This window comes from Macrobrachium nipponense, chromosome 43 (genome assembly GCF_015104395.2).
Source record: "Macrobrachium nipponense isolate FS-2020 chromosome 43, ASM1510439v2, whole genome shotgun sequence".
Taxonomy (NCBI): domain Eukaryota; kingdom Metazoa; phylum Arthropoda; class Malacostraca; order Decapoda; family Palaemonidae; genus Macrobrachium; species Macrobrachium nipponense.
In genome coordinates this window covers 12,931,871-12,949,059 of record NC_061104.1, presented here as the reverse complement: position 1 = coordinate 12,949,059, position 17,189 = coordinate 12,931,871, and the positions used below count along the sequence as shown (strand labels likewise).

General features: G+C 37.2%; 1 protein-coding gene across 4 annotated transcripts in view; it reads left to right on the top strand.

Moving 5' to 3' along the window:
* Nucleotides 1-7,235: 7,235 nt before the first annotated feature.
* The window catches only part of LOC135213537 (sodium/glucose cotransporter 1-like), a 289,323-nt gene continuing 279,369 nt past the window's right edge, over nt 7,236-17,189 (top strand). Inside the window, exon 1 of one of the 4 annotated variants that reach the window (XM_064247467.1) lies at nt 7,236-7,969. In XM_064247467.1, the coding sequence (XP_064103537.1) occupies nt 7,829-7,969 (141 nt within the window). In that variant the 5' untranslated portion in view covers nt 7,236-7,828. The remainder of the gene's footprint in view (nt 7,970-17,189) is intronic. The other 3 variants (XM_064247469.1, XM_064247470.1, XM_064247468.1) reach the window with 3 other exon arrangements.

Below are 17,189 nucleotides of genomic sequence, written 5' to 3'. Positions count from 1 at the left end.
GACGAGTGACCAGTGGAAATCATTGAAGCAATCAACATGTTCTTAAGTTCTAAGTGATTCTGCGGTATTTTTTGTTCTCTAATACATCAAAGGTTATCAGGTGATAGAGGCATTGTGATTTAAGTTTAGCACAAATATATATATGTCAATATATGTAAAAGGCAAGCTTAAAGTTTGCTATTGATAAAAGAGGAGGGTTGATACAAATCAAACAGGTGAGAATGTATGATAATCATTTTACCTGCAATGAAAGACCTACCAGTGGCGTGATCGGTATGGTCTTAACCTGCCACCTCGGTGGCCGCGAGTTCGAGTCTCGGGCATTCCACTGAGGGGTTAGAGATGTGTATTTCTGGTGATAGAAGTTCACTCTCGACGTGGTTCGGAAGGCACGTAAAGACGTTGGTCCCGTTGCTGAATAACCACTTGATCCATGCAACGTAAAAACACCATACAAACAAACAAACAACTGATTGGTCACGTTGCTACCACTTTATGAAAGACAGTCCGTTGAGCACATTCCCAGAAAGCATGTTATCTTAGGTATGATATCTATATAGAACTGACACTAAAAAATACATCGTTATGTTTTACCTCATTTTTATTTAAAAAGGACCTAACACGTTTCAGTAATTTTCGAGATTCGTTGGGAGCTACTGCAATCTTTAGGCCAGAAGACAAACTAGATCCTTAGAACTCAACGATCATTCTTCTGCCTGTCTTATCAAGAATTTTACAATGTTCATTATCAATACGCTTGCAAAGAGCAGTCAGATCTGTTAAAAATAGTTTCTGGTACAGAAGGTGATTTATTGACAGATTTATCAAACCACTATAACAGATATTTAGAATAATTAGATTTTATTTCTTTCATAATGTTGGATCATTGAACTGGCATCTCAACTCTGAGTGACAGATGTTTTGCCTGGGTTGATTCACACCCTACCACTTATTCTAAGTAGGTCAGACTACAGTCTTTTCTTTGTGTTTTTAAGCGGCAAAGGTGGATACGTACCGGTTAAAAAAAAAAAATTTTTCTTGGTGGCCAGAGTCCACCTTTTTGTAAGATACACAGTCCCCTTGAGATTGGATGAAGATTAGATTTAAACGAAGGTGTTCCTTACCATCTTTTCTACGTCATATTTAATTTTTTTTTTACTTTTGTTTTTGTTTTACAAACATATAAACATTTATATAAAACAGGATGAAGGATGAAGCAAGGTAAGTTAACTTCACAAAATCTTGAGCATGACCCTTTTGAAATAATGTGGTTACATTTTGTCAATGTACGGAGTTTATTTGTATAATATTCATCGTGGATAAATAAACATCCCATTCTCCATATTCTTACTCGTGCTCTTAGCTGAATTTCAAGTAGGCAAACGCTCTAATTCTCAACAGATAAAGCTTGTCGAACGACGTACTACACATTAGGCATGGCCCAGCAAGTAACCTTAAATGACCTTCGTTACAGACACGTGAACCTGAATGAGGTCGGTTTTGTCTACTGAACGTGCCCACGAATTTCTTGGTCAGCAGATAAAAAAGGAAAACTGGCTTCAAAGATTGATTAAGGGCAAATGAAAGGCTTACAGAGTAATTTATTCTTCCTCCAAGCTTTATCCCTATTCGGGGTCGCCGTTTTTAATGAGTAATTTAAGAATAATAATGAAGCCAGAGTAGTAGCTTTCATTTTCTTCAACTCATAATCAGAATAGTCCGGTATTCTGTCAGGTTCGTGAGGGTCTTGTGATTCCATGAGGGACTGGTGCACTTAATCTTTTTAATATAATATATATATATATATATATATATATATATATATATATATATAATATATATATTATATATATATATATATATATATTATATAACTACCATTCGGTTACATTAATGTTTTTTGAAACGAGGGCTCTTGAATCTCAAAGATCGGCCTCGCACGGGGTTTTGCTATAAACGTATAAATTTACACTCATTGAGAATTGTTTACTTTAGAACTCTTCCTTCCGTCTGACCCGTTTCTTAAATTTGTCAGGTACCAGTGTTACTTTATTTTTTCTTTCAGAACAAGATTTTAGATATTATCTTTTCATAAAAATCGCAGAGACCATTGTTGTTTTGCAAGTACCGTTTAGTATGTCTTTGCTTGTGGTTTTTTTATCAGTCCCGCGAAAGGAGGTAAGTTTTTTTTTTTTATAGGGTGTAAGACTTTTCCTGCGATGAATCTTACTGGGACGCCACTTTACTACCAGAAACCTTTTCTTTAGACATTTCATAATACTTTGCGTAAAACTATTCTTAGTTAGTGCTTGTGGCGCCGGAATGTTACCTCTATGTACTGGATGGAGGCAGCAACGACCCTCAACCAGTTTTTTCAACTGTAGGAGACCCTATTTCTTGACATTTATCTTTTATACCATACCTCTTTTATGGAACAAGATGATAACTTTTTCCATACAAATTGGGTATTAATGACATCTTTCCTTAACGTGGCTTAGCATAATCATTGACTACAGCTGTGGATTGAGAAGTATCCTGAGGCCACAGAAGCCCAGTCTCGGAACCTGATGGTGCCTACAGCTCAGAATTAACTTTTCACCCCACTGCGGCGTCAATAACCTCGTCCTGGCGACGCCAGCAAGAACTAAGTAATCAATCAGTCACCCCCACTGACAGTCTTCGTAAGTAATCTGAGATCTTACTTGATGATACATTTTTCTGTGTAGGTAGAAACTGTAAGGTCTCGGGCCCTAGTCCTGAATTGTTCATTATAGTCCACAAGGCCCTTGGCCCAGTTACGGCAGTGGCAATAGTATAATTGACGGTTAATGAGGGCAGATAACATAGATATATATTTATTGTTGCTGATATGGAAAGACAAAAAGTGTCCCCGAACATCTGTCCTATTGGTAATGATTTGTCGTTCTCTGTCTTACTAACATAATCGCGTATACAATACATCCTCAACCTTCGACGTTGGCAAGTTGAGAGCGAAGTTCATCGAATGTTGAATTTCTTCAAAAAGAATGTCTACAGTCACCGTTTCCCAAGGTTATTCTTCTGTCAGTTCCATCTTGGCTATCAGTGCATTTTCGTATACAACCAAAATGTGAGCGTATGTGTTGTACCCATTTTCCTTTCTTTTGGTCACATAACTTTTACACTCGACTCTAACATTTATCTATATGCAAAATATTCTATCACTGTTATAGCTAGTTACAGTATCAAGGTATTGCTGCTTATTTTTGTTAATAAGGGTAGGTCATAGATATATGGGGAAGCTCCTTATCAGTTCTGAATGATGTTTGACAACGTGAGAGGATCAAGTAGATACAAAACGTTACAGTGGCCTCTTGTCGTACTAGATAGAGGATCATGTCCAGCATAAAACTCCGTAGGGGGTAGTGCCATCAGTGGACCTCGTGCAGTGCACTGTAGGCATTACTTAAGGTTCTTTGCAGCGTGCCTTCGGCCCCTAGCTGCAACCCCTTTAGTTCCTTTTACGTTACTGCTTTCATATTCTCTTTCTTCCATCTTACTTTCCACCTTCTCCTAACACTTGATTCATAGTGCAACTGCTATGAGGTTTTCCTCCTGTTACTCCTTTCAAACCTTTTACTGTCAATATCCGTTTCAGCGCTGAATGACCTCAGGTACCAGTGCTTGGCCTTTGGCCTAAATTTTATATTCAACTCAACTCATGTCCAGTAAACGTGAACTTTTAAGAAAATTATAGAATAGATTTTATTCATTTTAAGATTATCGTACTTCCTGGAGCATCTTCCTTCTGAGCCTCGCTCTTTCAACTTACGTGGAATATTCGTGAAGTGTTTGATAGAATATTCGTAAACTGTTCGATAGAATATTCGTGAAATGTTTGATAGAATATAGCTCTTAAAATTCTTATGCATCCCGAAGTTACCTATAGACAAGATGAAAAGTTTCCAAAGTCTCTCATGGGTTGAATTATTTCATAACGTGGCTGAATTATAACCTAGGTCATATTTTGCTGCGACAAATGACCATCACAACTTATCATGTTGAAAAGTTGCCTGAAAAGTAAATATCTAAAATAAGTCAGTTAGATGCGGCTCGTTTGCCTAGTGTTGAAGGAAGAATGGTGCATTTTTAAAACTCATTTAGTTATTTTATTTTTCATTATTCATGAAAAGCGCAATATTTGCCCTCTCTGAACGTGAAGGGAAACGTAGTTTTAACGTGGATGTTGAAGACGAATCTTGTAAAGAAAAAAAAATTGATGTAAATTATGTTTATTGAGGACTGGATGCGTGTACAAGTTAATATAAATTACTACAAGGCCAGTTTCATTGCCTTCGCTAAGCAGATGAAGACCTGATAGCGGACTGTATACAACGAGATGCAAGGATTTTGATAAAACTGATAAACCATAATCAAACGGACTGTTTCTCCTTGAAACATCGGTACAAAAGTACTCACAGACCCAGAGAATAATTGCGTTAAATCTTGATGTTCGATTGTTTTAGGTATTACAATAGATTAATTTTTATTTATTTCTTCTAAAGCATTTAGTAAAAATCTTGCACTTACTGTTATCGAAGTTCCCTTGTAAACTAGTGATTATTTCTTTGTATTTAGTCTTTTGAAGATTATCAAGAATCGAAATAGAAGGTAAAACACTTTTAGCTAAATCTCAGTTAATTAAGAGATTCAGTAAAGCACGTTTTAATTTGTTTGGTGTAATGAATTAAGAGCCTATGTTTCTGTTCAGTCATTTTGTGTTCCCTTATAACTGAGATTATATGAACGTGTTTAATTTGTATCATTTTCATTTGACCCGTGTTGTGAGTAAAAGTAGTAGTAAGTATGAGTATTATTTACGAAGACCACGTCACGTCAAGTTAGGAATATAATGTTTGCAACTTATGCGTGAGGGGAAAATGTTTGAAAGTAAAGGGAAAAAATTATGTGATATACATAAATCCAGAGAACGCTTGCACTTGAATTGAGAAAGATGCAACAATAGTGTGGTGATTGTTTAGGATATACTGGGTGGAACGTAATCTGTGAACAGTGATGTTGGAGTATATAACAAGTTTCCTCGGCGCAGTCGAGGTTTCTGTACAGCGTATAATCAAGGTATAATGCTGTATGAGCCGTGGGCCCATGAATCTTTAACCACAGACCGGAGGTGGCCCATCCTATATCGTTGCCAGTTGCACGATTATGGCAAACTTTAACCTTGAATAAATTAAAAACTACTGGGGCTAGATCGCTGCAATTTGGTATGCTTGATGATTGGAGGGTGGATAATCAACATTCAATTTGCAGCCCTCTAGCCTCAGCAGTTTTTAAGATCTGAGGGCGGAACGATAGTTTTCTTTTACAGAAAACTAAAAATGAAAGCGACTTGGTTGTTGTCAAAATGAGTCTCGAACAAGGGCGTCTCTGTGGATACACATTTCGAAAAATTCGGGAGGTATACAGGTAGTACATGGTTGTGGAGTCTAAGACCAGTCAGAAATGAAACCTGCTTGGATTGGCTGGCAGATTACGAATGATAGATGTAAAAGGAAAGTAAAGAGATGGTGAGGGGTTAGAGAAATACTCTGAAAGTGTTCGCAGGAGAAATAAGAAGTAAATGTTACTCAGAGTAATGTGAGAACATTTGCATGGAAGCTGGAACCGTAATCGTTGGAATAATCGGTGTTAGAATAGAGATATCTGGAAGCGAATGTAACGAATGAAGGTAAAAGGAGAAGAGAAAGAAGGGGTGAACCAGAGATTAGGTAAACAAAAAGATGTTGTTGAGCCTACCACATTGAAGCGAAGAGTATATGGAGATGGAATTATTGCCCGTGTGTAGCATTTGTGGAGTAAGATGAAATATGCTCTTTCTCATATATTATCCAGAAAGTACGAGAACGTGTGCATATATGGCGCAAGAGCTTGAAGGATGGATGCTAAACCATTATGTGTAGGTATACAATAGGCGACAGCTGATGTACACTGTAACCTTTTTTTTCCCAAGAATGGCTCTAAGGTAATGTAAAATTATATATATATATATATATATATATATATATATATATATATATATATATAAAGGTATAAGCCACGAAGGAAAATTAAACAACGGAGTTTCTGCAAGATCTTTCGACTTAACGTCCTTTACTCAGCAGAGAAACTGACTTACATGAGGAATTGACAGTACAGGAAAGGTCGTATAACTGACAGATAGGGATTATAAGGAGATTAGTACCTAGAATCCGGCACACCTGGAGAATGAGTAACCTTTCTAAACAAGCACAAACATGGGTACAATTTAAAAAAACAAAAAGATTAAGTCAATCTGTTCAGACACAAGAATAAGACAATTAAAGCATTATATAGGGCGACAGCTATTCAGAACTTTGGTAAACAAAAACTTATTCACAGTACATATTCACAATACATATTAATCATACAATTACAACGAAGATATCTCTAAGGCAACTAATTTGTATTTAAGTCTGTAATTATATCTTTGAGTTCATTCTTAAACATGTTACAAATACAAGTTTATTTTTCCTTCGTCGCTTATACCTTTATTTATGGATTTATCACCTTCCAAAGTTTCGTGATTCAGTTATACACACACACACACACACACACACACACATATATATATATATATATATATATATATATATATATATATATATATATATATTATATATATATATATATATATATATATATATATATATCTATATATTAATATAGATTATATATATATATCTTGATAATATATATATATATATATATATATATTAGATAGAGAGAGGAGAGAGAGAGAGAGAGAGAGAGAGAGAGAGAGAGAGTTTTAATTTTAAAACTTATGAGTCTGATAACTCAAGTAGTCAAGTTTGATATTAATCTCGAGCCTGTAAAAGATTTAGATTTGTATTAGCCAGAATAATTGCCTTTATTCCAGTCTTTATTCAACTTATAATAGAACTACAAATACAATTTACATGTTCATTTGCTGGAAAAGTTAACATGTAAATTACTTTTTGCTCAAGTAACGTTGCTGTCTTGAGAAATAAATGCCATAATTTTTTCTCTTTGTTTCGTGAGTGTTTTATTTTATTTATTTATTTTTTTTAAATTTTAACCTTTGCTTGAACTGATCAGAGGAAGCATTCCCCCCCTTTGGGTGTGTTTACCTCGACTTCCGTTCCTTATCGATCGGGAAAACTGACACAGAGAACAAGTGGCCGTTTTCTGTGTAAATTCGTAGGAATAACTATATCTTGTAATGTCAACGGGTAAAATTCATCTCTGCCAGTCCTTACCTCGTTGCAGGTAAAACTAATAGTCAGTGCGTACCTCCCTGAAAATACGCCTAATTCAGTGGCCAATGACTCATGGCAGCGCGTTCATAGATAAGTCAACATTCATGTACGTGATATGAAAATTGATCTGTGCCTTGAATATTGAGACACTTCACCTGCCGACATCACTGCAATGTAAATATACATGTTTTTTTGGCTGTTCTTTCGGTATTCTCAACAATGTATCAATGAATAGTGTAAACTCGAATGCCGGCAACGTTCCACACGTCTATCCAGAACCTTCAGCGAGTTCTGTTGGGTCGCCCGAGTTTGCGTGGAAAACGCTATCGTCATTCACCCGCCATCCCCGCCCGTCCAGACCCAGTCCTCCCTCCGGTCACACTAGGCGCTCAGTCAGTAGCCACCCGAGGCTGAGGCTGCTTCAATACAAGACGTCGACGTTGCCGAACGTAGCCCAAGTGAGACAAGTCAGACTCAGTCATCAGTGCAACGCTTTACGTGTGTGAGAGAAGATGCCAACGGAGAGTTTGCAGATCACCGTCTCCGACGATGAGGCGGCAGATGACGGACTGGTTGGAAATACCATGCTCTCTGTGTGGGACATAGTCAGCGTGGTGATATATTTCGTCCTTGTGATGGGCGCCGGCTTATATGTGAGTAAACCTGTCGTGTATTCTAAGCGTTGTTGCATCATTGCCACCGCAGGTAACCCTGTTGCACTGAGCCGTCTGCTTCCTCCTCACTGTCGAGGAGGAACACGGGCCGGTGTTGTCGAAACACGAGCAATATTGTAAATGACGAGCGCCATGTTAGTCTCGGTTAGGTTGGAGGCAGGAAGAGGTTCACGTGGGGGAAACTGACGCAATATGAGAGTAGTGAGAGAGGAGGCCACAAGTGCCGCTTAAGAGGGGAAGGAAGGCTTGCATCGAGTGCCGGCCCTTGTGTGGATGCCACTATTTCGCTGAGGAGTAGTGAATGTGGGGTTGTTCCCGGAAAGCTAGCTTAATCTCAAACACTGCTGAGTTGAATCTTGCATTCGTGTGCAAGAATAGGCAAGTCTGCTGCTCGCGGGAGCGTAGTAAAATAGCGTAGTGTGCAAGCCGCGGTAACTCATACTCTGACGGAGAGATTGATTATTCCCGAGTAGCGTAATTGACTAGAAGAGTTTCGGTAACTTTAGTAGTTGTTGTGATTGTAACAAACGTTTAGCACAATTGGTATTTATTTTTCTCAGATGTGTAACGTTTAGGTAACGAAGTTTTTTTTTTTTTTTTTTTTACAGCGGCGTAAATAATAGTATTTTATTTTTTGTAGTAACTGCAGATTTAAAAGCAATGGTATTTTCGTAATTGTTTTTAATGTCGGCGACTGGAACTTTTTTCTTTTAATTTAAAAATTATTTTAATGTCTTCATTTAATTGCTTTTGTCCTGGAACAAAGAATAGGAAAATTAAGTAACAGAGTCCTTACATCGGAACATAATCGTTATTTTTAAATAAGCCATCTACTCAACAAAGGTTTTTCGTTCGTTACCAAATAATGTACTTCCGTAAGTCATATATACTATGTATATATATATATATATATATATATATATATATATATATAAAATGTATGTATATATACCAAATTAACATTAGCTTTCGTAAAAAAAATCCAGTCATTAACTTCTTGATAGAAAATGCATTTAACATTCGATCTAAATAAAGAAACTTGTACTGTATGGCTAGTAGTATATGTATGATATAGGTGTGTGTGTGTATATATATATATATATATATATATATATATATATATATATATATATATATATATATATATATATATATAATATATATATATAATGTATAGTCTTTTTATTGGATTTTAATAGTATGCTCGCATATTCCAAGCGTCGTCGCATGCTTGTAACTTCCGGTAGGTTTACACTATCAAATCATAGGAGCTACTGGAGATTGGTGCTCCTGGCTACTGGTAACAGAGAATTGCGATTCAAGAAAATTGACTAACCTCTGTAAAATTAGCGTTACCAGAATTGGCTTTAATTGACCAAGTCGGTAAGGACTTATCCTTACGTCTTACTAACAACAAGTGCTATTATAATTGCAATGGTAATACCCAGGTGGCAGGTTTTCTTATGTGTCTTTTCTTAAGATCCATGAATGTCTCAACTGAGCAATGACACATTGGCATACGCGGGTGGGTACGTTACTCGACCCGTTATCAGTAGAAAATACTTGAGAGCGGACACCTTTATCTCGGCGAAAACATTCGAAAAATCGTTCTATTTCGGTGACTGCACTGAATGTGCTTGCTTGACTTGGTTAAGGCTATTGGTGAAGGGCACGTGGGTTACATCCAGATCATTTGGGAATGGTACATAGAAAGAAGTTCTTGGATGAGGTTTTCATTCAGTTTTTCGTTGATTGTCTTTTTATGAACTTTTTAAACATTTTTATAATTATTAATGTAGTTATTCCTTTTATAGTGAGATCTTGTTCTGTATTTCACTTTTAACTTTTTCCTAATGAACACCATACTCTTTGGAAGCTTGAATTTCATTCAATTCAGTGGCGCCTGTGGTGTTGTTCCGTATGAGTTGGGTTTAACACAAGGCGGTTTAACATTAGATTGTAAGTATTAGGATTTTGGTGGGTCAAGGTCGGCCTTTTCAATATGTCACACGCATTCGTTCGCTCGGATAGAATATATATATATATATATATATATATATATATATATATATATATTATATATACAGTAGTTATGTTTCTTTCTTTTTATCGTCCGATTCATGGACACGCATGTATTTTACTCATGAAAAGTTTCTGTCAGGTAGCGTTTTCACATTTGTAGGAGGCCAGTGCCGTCAGTGTACCTCATGCTGCGCTCTGTGGGCATTGTTTAAGGTACTTTGCAGTGTCCTTTCGGTCCCTAGCTGCAACCCCTTAAGTTTATTTTACTGTACCTCCTTTCATATTCTCATTCTTCCATCCTACTTTCCACCCTCTCCTAACAAATTGAGTCACTGTGCAACTGCTTTGAGGTTTTCCTCTCGTTGCACCTTTTAAACTTTGACTGACAATTTCCGTTTCAGCGCCAAATGACCTCATTGGTGCCATTGGTTGACCTTTGGCATAAATTCTATATTCAGTGCAATTCCCATTTGAGCAAAGAAACGTGCTTCATGGAGCACCAATTCCTCAAAGGCCATTGTGGAGACTTCTCAAGTCTTCAAACATAATTTATGTGGTTCACGATTCTCTCCGTCTGACGGTTTGACATAAAACGCAAATTTAACCACAATTTATTTGGAACGCATTTCATATGAAAGCAAAGGCGGATTTTGTCTGCTCTGCAATTTAGGGTCGGTTGATCATTTTCCTAAGATTATCTATCGCAAAGTTTATTATTTTCTTGACCAAATCTGAAGGGGATTCAGTTAGTGTCTGTGACACGTTTCAGAACTCTGTAATTGGTCGTCGGTTTGCCTTTTGAATGTAACACTTTAGCTTTGGAAAATTCAACAAGGTTTTAGAAATGTCCAGTTCTTTAACATGGGATCTCAAACAAGGTCACTGAAGCAAGTGTCCATATAGAGCTCTAATGTATTTTGAAAATCATAGTCGTCTAATAGGAAATTTACTTGAGTTTTGAGCCTCGGCATTTCCTGTGCTTTTCGGGGGTGATATAGTATACGAATTAGAAGGTAGATTTTTTCTTATATATATATATATATATATATATATATATATATATATATATATATATATATATATATATATATAATTATTAAGCTGCAATTGTTATAACGTCATTCGTAGCTTAGTGATTGTATATAAATAAAGGTGTGATAAAAATTTCATATATAATAAGTATGTGTGTGCGTGTACGCTTGGGGCTGTTATCTAGCGGTGATAATAGTAGCGAGGTAATGGTTAGATTCCTAGGCGAGGACGATTGCAAACTTAACATGTATGAAGGGATTGTTGAGCTAACTCTCCTTTGTGGAAGTAAAGTGTGAACATTGAAAACCTGAAAAATGAATGAACAAAATTGAAGCTTTTGAGTTATAAGGTTTGTATCATATATGGCTCAAAAAAGCGCTGACAGGGTAAGAAATATGGAGATAATTATGTTGTTGTCTGCTTACTTTTAAAGAAGAATCAGTAGACTGAGATTATTGGGTCATCTGGAAAGAATGGGAGATGAGGATTGGTTGAAAGTATATAGTTAGGAAGTCTTGGGAGTGAAGAAAAGAGGAATGCCTTAGAAAGGTCTGGACAGAAGGTATGAAAGCATTATTGGAAAGAAGGCTTATCACAAAGAAGCGAAAGAGTGCATACAAGGTAGAGATGAAGATTTCGTTTAATATATTTGTCGACCAAACAATAGGGCTATAGTAGATTCACATCAACCTTGCATTTGATGTCTACGTCCGTCCCTCACGACGCTCCTGATTGGCTGTTGATAAGCCAATCGCAGGGCTGGAAACTCGCAGTTTCTCGAGAGTTCACATAGGCAGGATGTATATTCCACCTCTCCCGAGGGATACTTTTTTTGAAAGACGTATCCCTCAGGAGGGGTAGAACATACATTCTGACCATGTGAACTCTCTTGAGAGAGTGAGATTTTCCAGCCCTGTGATTGGCTTATCAACAGCCAATCAGGAGCGTCGTAAGGGACGGGCCTAGATATCAAATGCACGGTTGATGTGAATCTAGTACTATAGTACTAACCACTGCGTCTCGAAGAGCTTCCGCCATGTCTAGTACTATAGCACCTTGGAGTAGGTAACGCATAGGTAGCAAGCCAAAGTAGCACTCAATTATCTCTCTTTTTCTGGGAAGCCACCACCTGTCGCAGGAAAAGGGTTGTTGTGGGAAATGGTTTCATTAGAAATCTCTTAACCTGGTTATGTACTTAGTGTAAATGCTGATAATTCCATGGGAAATAGTTTTAAGGACTTAGCTTTGTACAGTTTATTGATGTGAATGGAACTGAATAAAGCACTATGTAATTATGTATAAATACACACACACACACACACACACACACACATATATATATATATATATATATATATATATATATATATATATATATATATATATCCTTTGTACAGTTTATTGATGTGAATGGAACTGAATAAAACACTATGTAATATATATATTGATTTTACACAGTGTCATAGACCAAGAATTTTAAGATCCCCGGCAGCGTAATATATTACTGTATAAGTATCTCAACATTTTATGCTAAGAATTAAACATTTCATGGCGTTGAATGACTTACTAGTTGTTACTCCAAATCACGAACTCAAATCCTGTTGTCGTTTTCCCAGTGATTCCCTCAAGCAGAGTCAGAACTTATCTTAGGAACTAGGTAAAATTAAGGCAACGAATAACTCGGCATTTAGCACTGAAACTGAATTCGACTACCCTCCATTCCTTGGTAGACACTCGACCACAAGCGAGACGAGATGACGCACATAGTTCTGAGTTATGGTAACTGCTGAAAGGCTTCTCGATACATCATGTTATTTTTACAGCTTGATGAGACGTAGGAGGTTAGGGTTACGGAAGGAGGAGGAGGAGGAGGAGGGAATGTCAGTATGTCGTAAGCGTTGCTATCACGTTAGAAATTGGTTTAGGAAGAATGGTTAAGAAGACTAATTATGTTCATTTAAGATTGGCTGGGGAAAGTAAGTTATTGTTATTGAATCTTTGGCGTTTTTATTAGAATGAATATAATGGCTGTCAAATAGCGTTTCTTGGTGTGGTACTTGAAACTTTGGCATTTTTATTAAAATTAATATAATGGCTGTCAAATAGCGTTTCTTGGTGTGGTACTATATTTCTTTAGCTGTGTTGAAAAGTAGAATATTGTTATTGAAGTTCCGGTGTTTTTTTTTTAATTAATATAGAAACTTTCAAAAAGAACACTTTTCTAGTTGATGTGGAAACATAGTTCTGTAACTCTTAGCAGTTTTGTGTGGCTTGAACAAAACGTTATATAAAAAAAATTCTTGCTTTATATATGGTATGCTGACATGCTAAGTGATTCCTTGACTTTGTGTTGCGGAGGAATTTGTGTCCCACCACGAAGTGGAATTACTCTCCAGCTTTAGGGTCTGATGACACAGGAAGTAGTGAACCGTTAAATATTCTATAGGAATTCTCAGAAATGAGTTGTAAAGATCACCGCTGTAGTAGGTAATTTAAAAAGAATGGCTCGTATCATTTAAGGATTCCGATAAAATAGAGAAGGATCGGTTAAAACAATCCTAAAGTCTTTAAATAAGTCCTGAAGTCTTAAAAAAAAGTGTATGGCAGCAATTTAAGTAAGTGTAAAGTATTGCACTTATTATTTCGGGAATTGTTTGAAATGGAGACGAACCTGTTAAAGTAATTCTTAAGTCTTAAAAGTGTATGGCAGCAGTTTAAAAATGAGTTAAAAGACCCAAATATTACATTGGAATCCTTTACATGAACACTTGAGGTAAATTACTGCTGGAATTATATAAAGGTACACTAGTCTCTTGAGTAAGACTATTAGTTTTCAGTTGGGTAAACAATGAAATGAAAGACTACGCTTTAGAAAACCGTAGATCACTTGCTCATGGACCCTTATGGCTGTGACCTTGAGAGCCTGTTTATATGACATTCTTAGGGTTTTTTCCATTCCATGGAATGTTTGTACCTTCGATCGATGTGCACCGGTACTCCCAAGGGAGTAATTTAGGCCATGAAGGCCATATTACCTTTGTACTACTGGTCTGGTATTTCCAAAGTAGCGATAAAATGCGCCCTGAATTTCTCTAGGGTACTGGTTTTTAGGAAGGTAAGAGGTTTGTCGATCCATTTGTGTGGGCCACTTGGTGTAAACTTACTGATAACGGACTAAGTAGCAAGTTCAGAACGATTACATGGCATTTACTCGCCTTGAATGGTAGGAAGGTGCCTTTGTATCATCAAGAATTCCTTGACGTTGATGTTTCCAAGCAAAGGTCGTGTTTCTGCCTTATTTCTCAGTTGGCTATTAACTATAGCGTTTTCTCCGTAAGGGGGGTAGTACCATCAGTGGACCTCATGCGGTGCACTGTAGGCATAACTCAAGGTTCTTTGCAACGTGCCGTTGGACCCTAGCTGAAACCCCTTTTGTTCCTTTTACTGTACCTCATTTCATATTCACTTCATTTTACTTTGCACTCTCCTAACAGTTCATTCATAGTGCAACTGCTTTGAGGTCTTCCTCCTGTTACACCTTTCAAAACTTTTACTGTCAGTTTGCATTTCAGCGCAGAATGACCTCACAAGTCCCAGTGCTTGGCCTTTGGCCTAGAATCTACATTCATCTCAACTCAACTAGAGTGTTTTCTCAATTCTCTTCATTTCTTTAAATGTTTTTAATGGGACTGATTATTTACTCGCAGCAACTTGAGATTTCGGTTAAAGCTTGGTAGAGGACAGTTACTAAATTCAAAGATTGCAGGTTTTGAAGTTCCTGCTGTTGGTTTTGGGCCAAATTATGGCCCAATTTTTCCTTTTATCAGACCAATGAACTTTGTTACAAATTTTGCCCGAAATGAACGTCTAAAACTTTGTTGCCATTTAGTGGAGCTTCTGTCCTTTCGTTTATAACATAGGCAAAGATGATTTTTCTCCTGTTATGATATGTGGTGGCCTTGTCGGGTATTAACCCAGTATGTTTGTTTGTTTGTTTGTTTGGTGTTTTTACGTTGCATGGAACCAGTGGTTATTCAGCAACGGGACCAACGGCTTTACGTGATTTCCGAACCACGTCGAGAGTGAATTTCTATCACCAGTAATACACATCTCTCATTCCTCAATGGAATGGCCGAGAATCGAACCCGCGACCACCGAGGTGGGACACAAACACCATACCAACCACGCCACTGAGGCGCTTTAATCCGGTATGTATTTACCTACCCCGAGTGGCTCCTTAGTACCCCGTGTTTAGTACCAGCCCCTCGGGGATCAAAGTATTATATACGGCCATTTCTTTAATTTGTAGTCGGCAAATTATTGAGTCAGCTCTTATGAGTCTTAAAGTATGATTCAGTAGTTTTACGTAAACTGTATAAATGATAGGAGGGAGAAAAGGTCTGCATCAATTTATTATTATTTTTTTTTTACAAAGCTGCGAAGAGCTGATTTTATTGCTTTACAATATATGACCAAATATCACCGTTAATCGCTTTGACCGATATCACTAAATCTCATTTGAATAAATCCTTTGGGTCAGCTTTTTTGAGTCTTAAAATATGATTCAGTTTCACATTAAACTGAATTATTGATAGGAGTGAGAAAATGGTCAGCATGAAATTATTATTATTATTTTTTTTACATAGCTTTGACGATCATATTTTATTGCTATACAATATATGACCCAATATCTCCGTTAATTTCTTTGACCGACATCACGAAATCTCGGCTCATTAATTCAGGTTGGTCGCCATGGAAATGAAATTACTCTTGTTACAAAAATTAAGCTTTTACTTTATGTTAGTTTCAGAACTATTAATAATATGTTTTAACTCCATTTGCTTAGAAATTTCAATGTATAAGTCTATGGGAAATCAGATGATTTATTCCATACTTTTTCCTTGAGACTTGGATATAGAAGAAGACAGAGGAGTAATTGAAAGGAATAAGATGCATTAACAAAACAACCGACAACTTTACTTTTATCATTTGCAGGAAACTGATAGCAAAGTTACAACACTTCCCTCCCCACCTCCTCCCTGAGTTCCAGAACACTTTGTTCGTGTCAAGTATTGATCAGGTGCCAATATATCAGATGCACGTTCGGGCATTGGCCAGGCAGTGTGCTTTGTAGTTGTATGATTCATTGCTGATTTTTTTTTTCTTCATCGAATTGATTCAAGTTCACCCAGTACTCGTAAAAGGTTTGACACAGGTCTGGGTCTTACGTAAGCCTTTGAAAGCCTTTGAGTTTGCATGTTCCTAAGAACGAAGACCGCTAAGGAATGCATGTGGTTTCGTAATTGATAGATATAACAGGTAGAAAGGCTTTGAGGGATTCATGTTCGTATCCCGACTGAGTTGTTGGCGTTTGCTTTTATCAGAAAGTGCTGTGTTTTCAGTTTTCTGTAAAAGAAGACTATTGAGGTGGTTTTGCCTGTCCGTCCACACTTTTACTGTACGCCCTCGGATCCTAAAAAGATCCTTAGGCTAGAGGACTGCAAATTGGTATGCTGATTAGCCATCTCCCAATCATCTGACATACCAAATTACAGCCCTCTAACCTCAGTAAAGCTTAAAGGTAGCGATAATCGTGTGTTGGTAACGCAACAACACAGGCCACCCCGGCAGGCTGAGAGTTTCATGAGCCGCCACCGAAAGATAGATCTATTTTTGGTGGCCTTGATTATACGCATACAGTAAACTCCATTGCGCCGAAGTTTCGGCTTATTTTATACATGTTTATTATAATTATTTTTACGTTTACGTTAATAGCAGGTTGAGGTGTGTTTTTGAAATGATATTGTCAGGAGAGGGAAGACCTTGAGTAGCTGAACGTTAGCATTTCAGATTGTCTTGGTTGGAGTATGAACCAGTCAACAATTAACTGCTATGGTAACTCGCTGAATCGTGCGTTCATAGAAGTAATTAAAAGCAATAGAGTTCAGGGCAGGTGCTTGCTTTGCAAACGCAAACTGGTATTACAAAACTGACTTCAACCCCCCACCCCACCCTCTCTCTCTCTCTCTCTCTCTCTCTCTCTCTCTCTCTCTCTCTCTCTCTCTCTCTCTCTCTCTGATGTGTTCCTAAGATACTTTGATTCTTGCACGCAATCTTATTCTAGAATACTGGGTCCGTTTTCTTC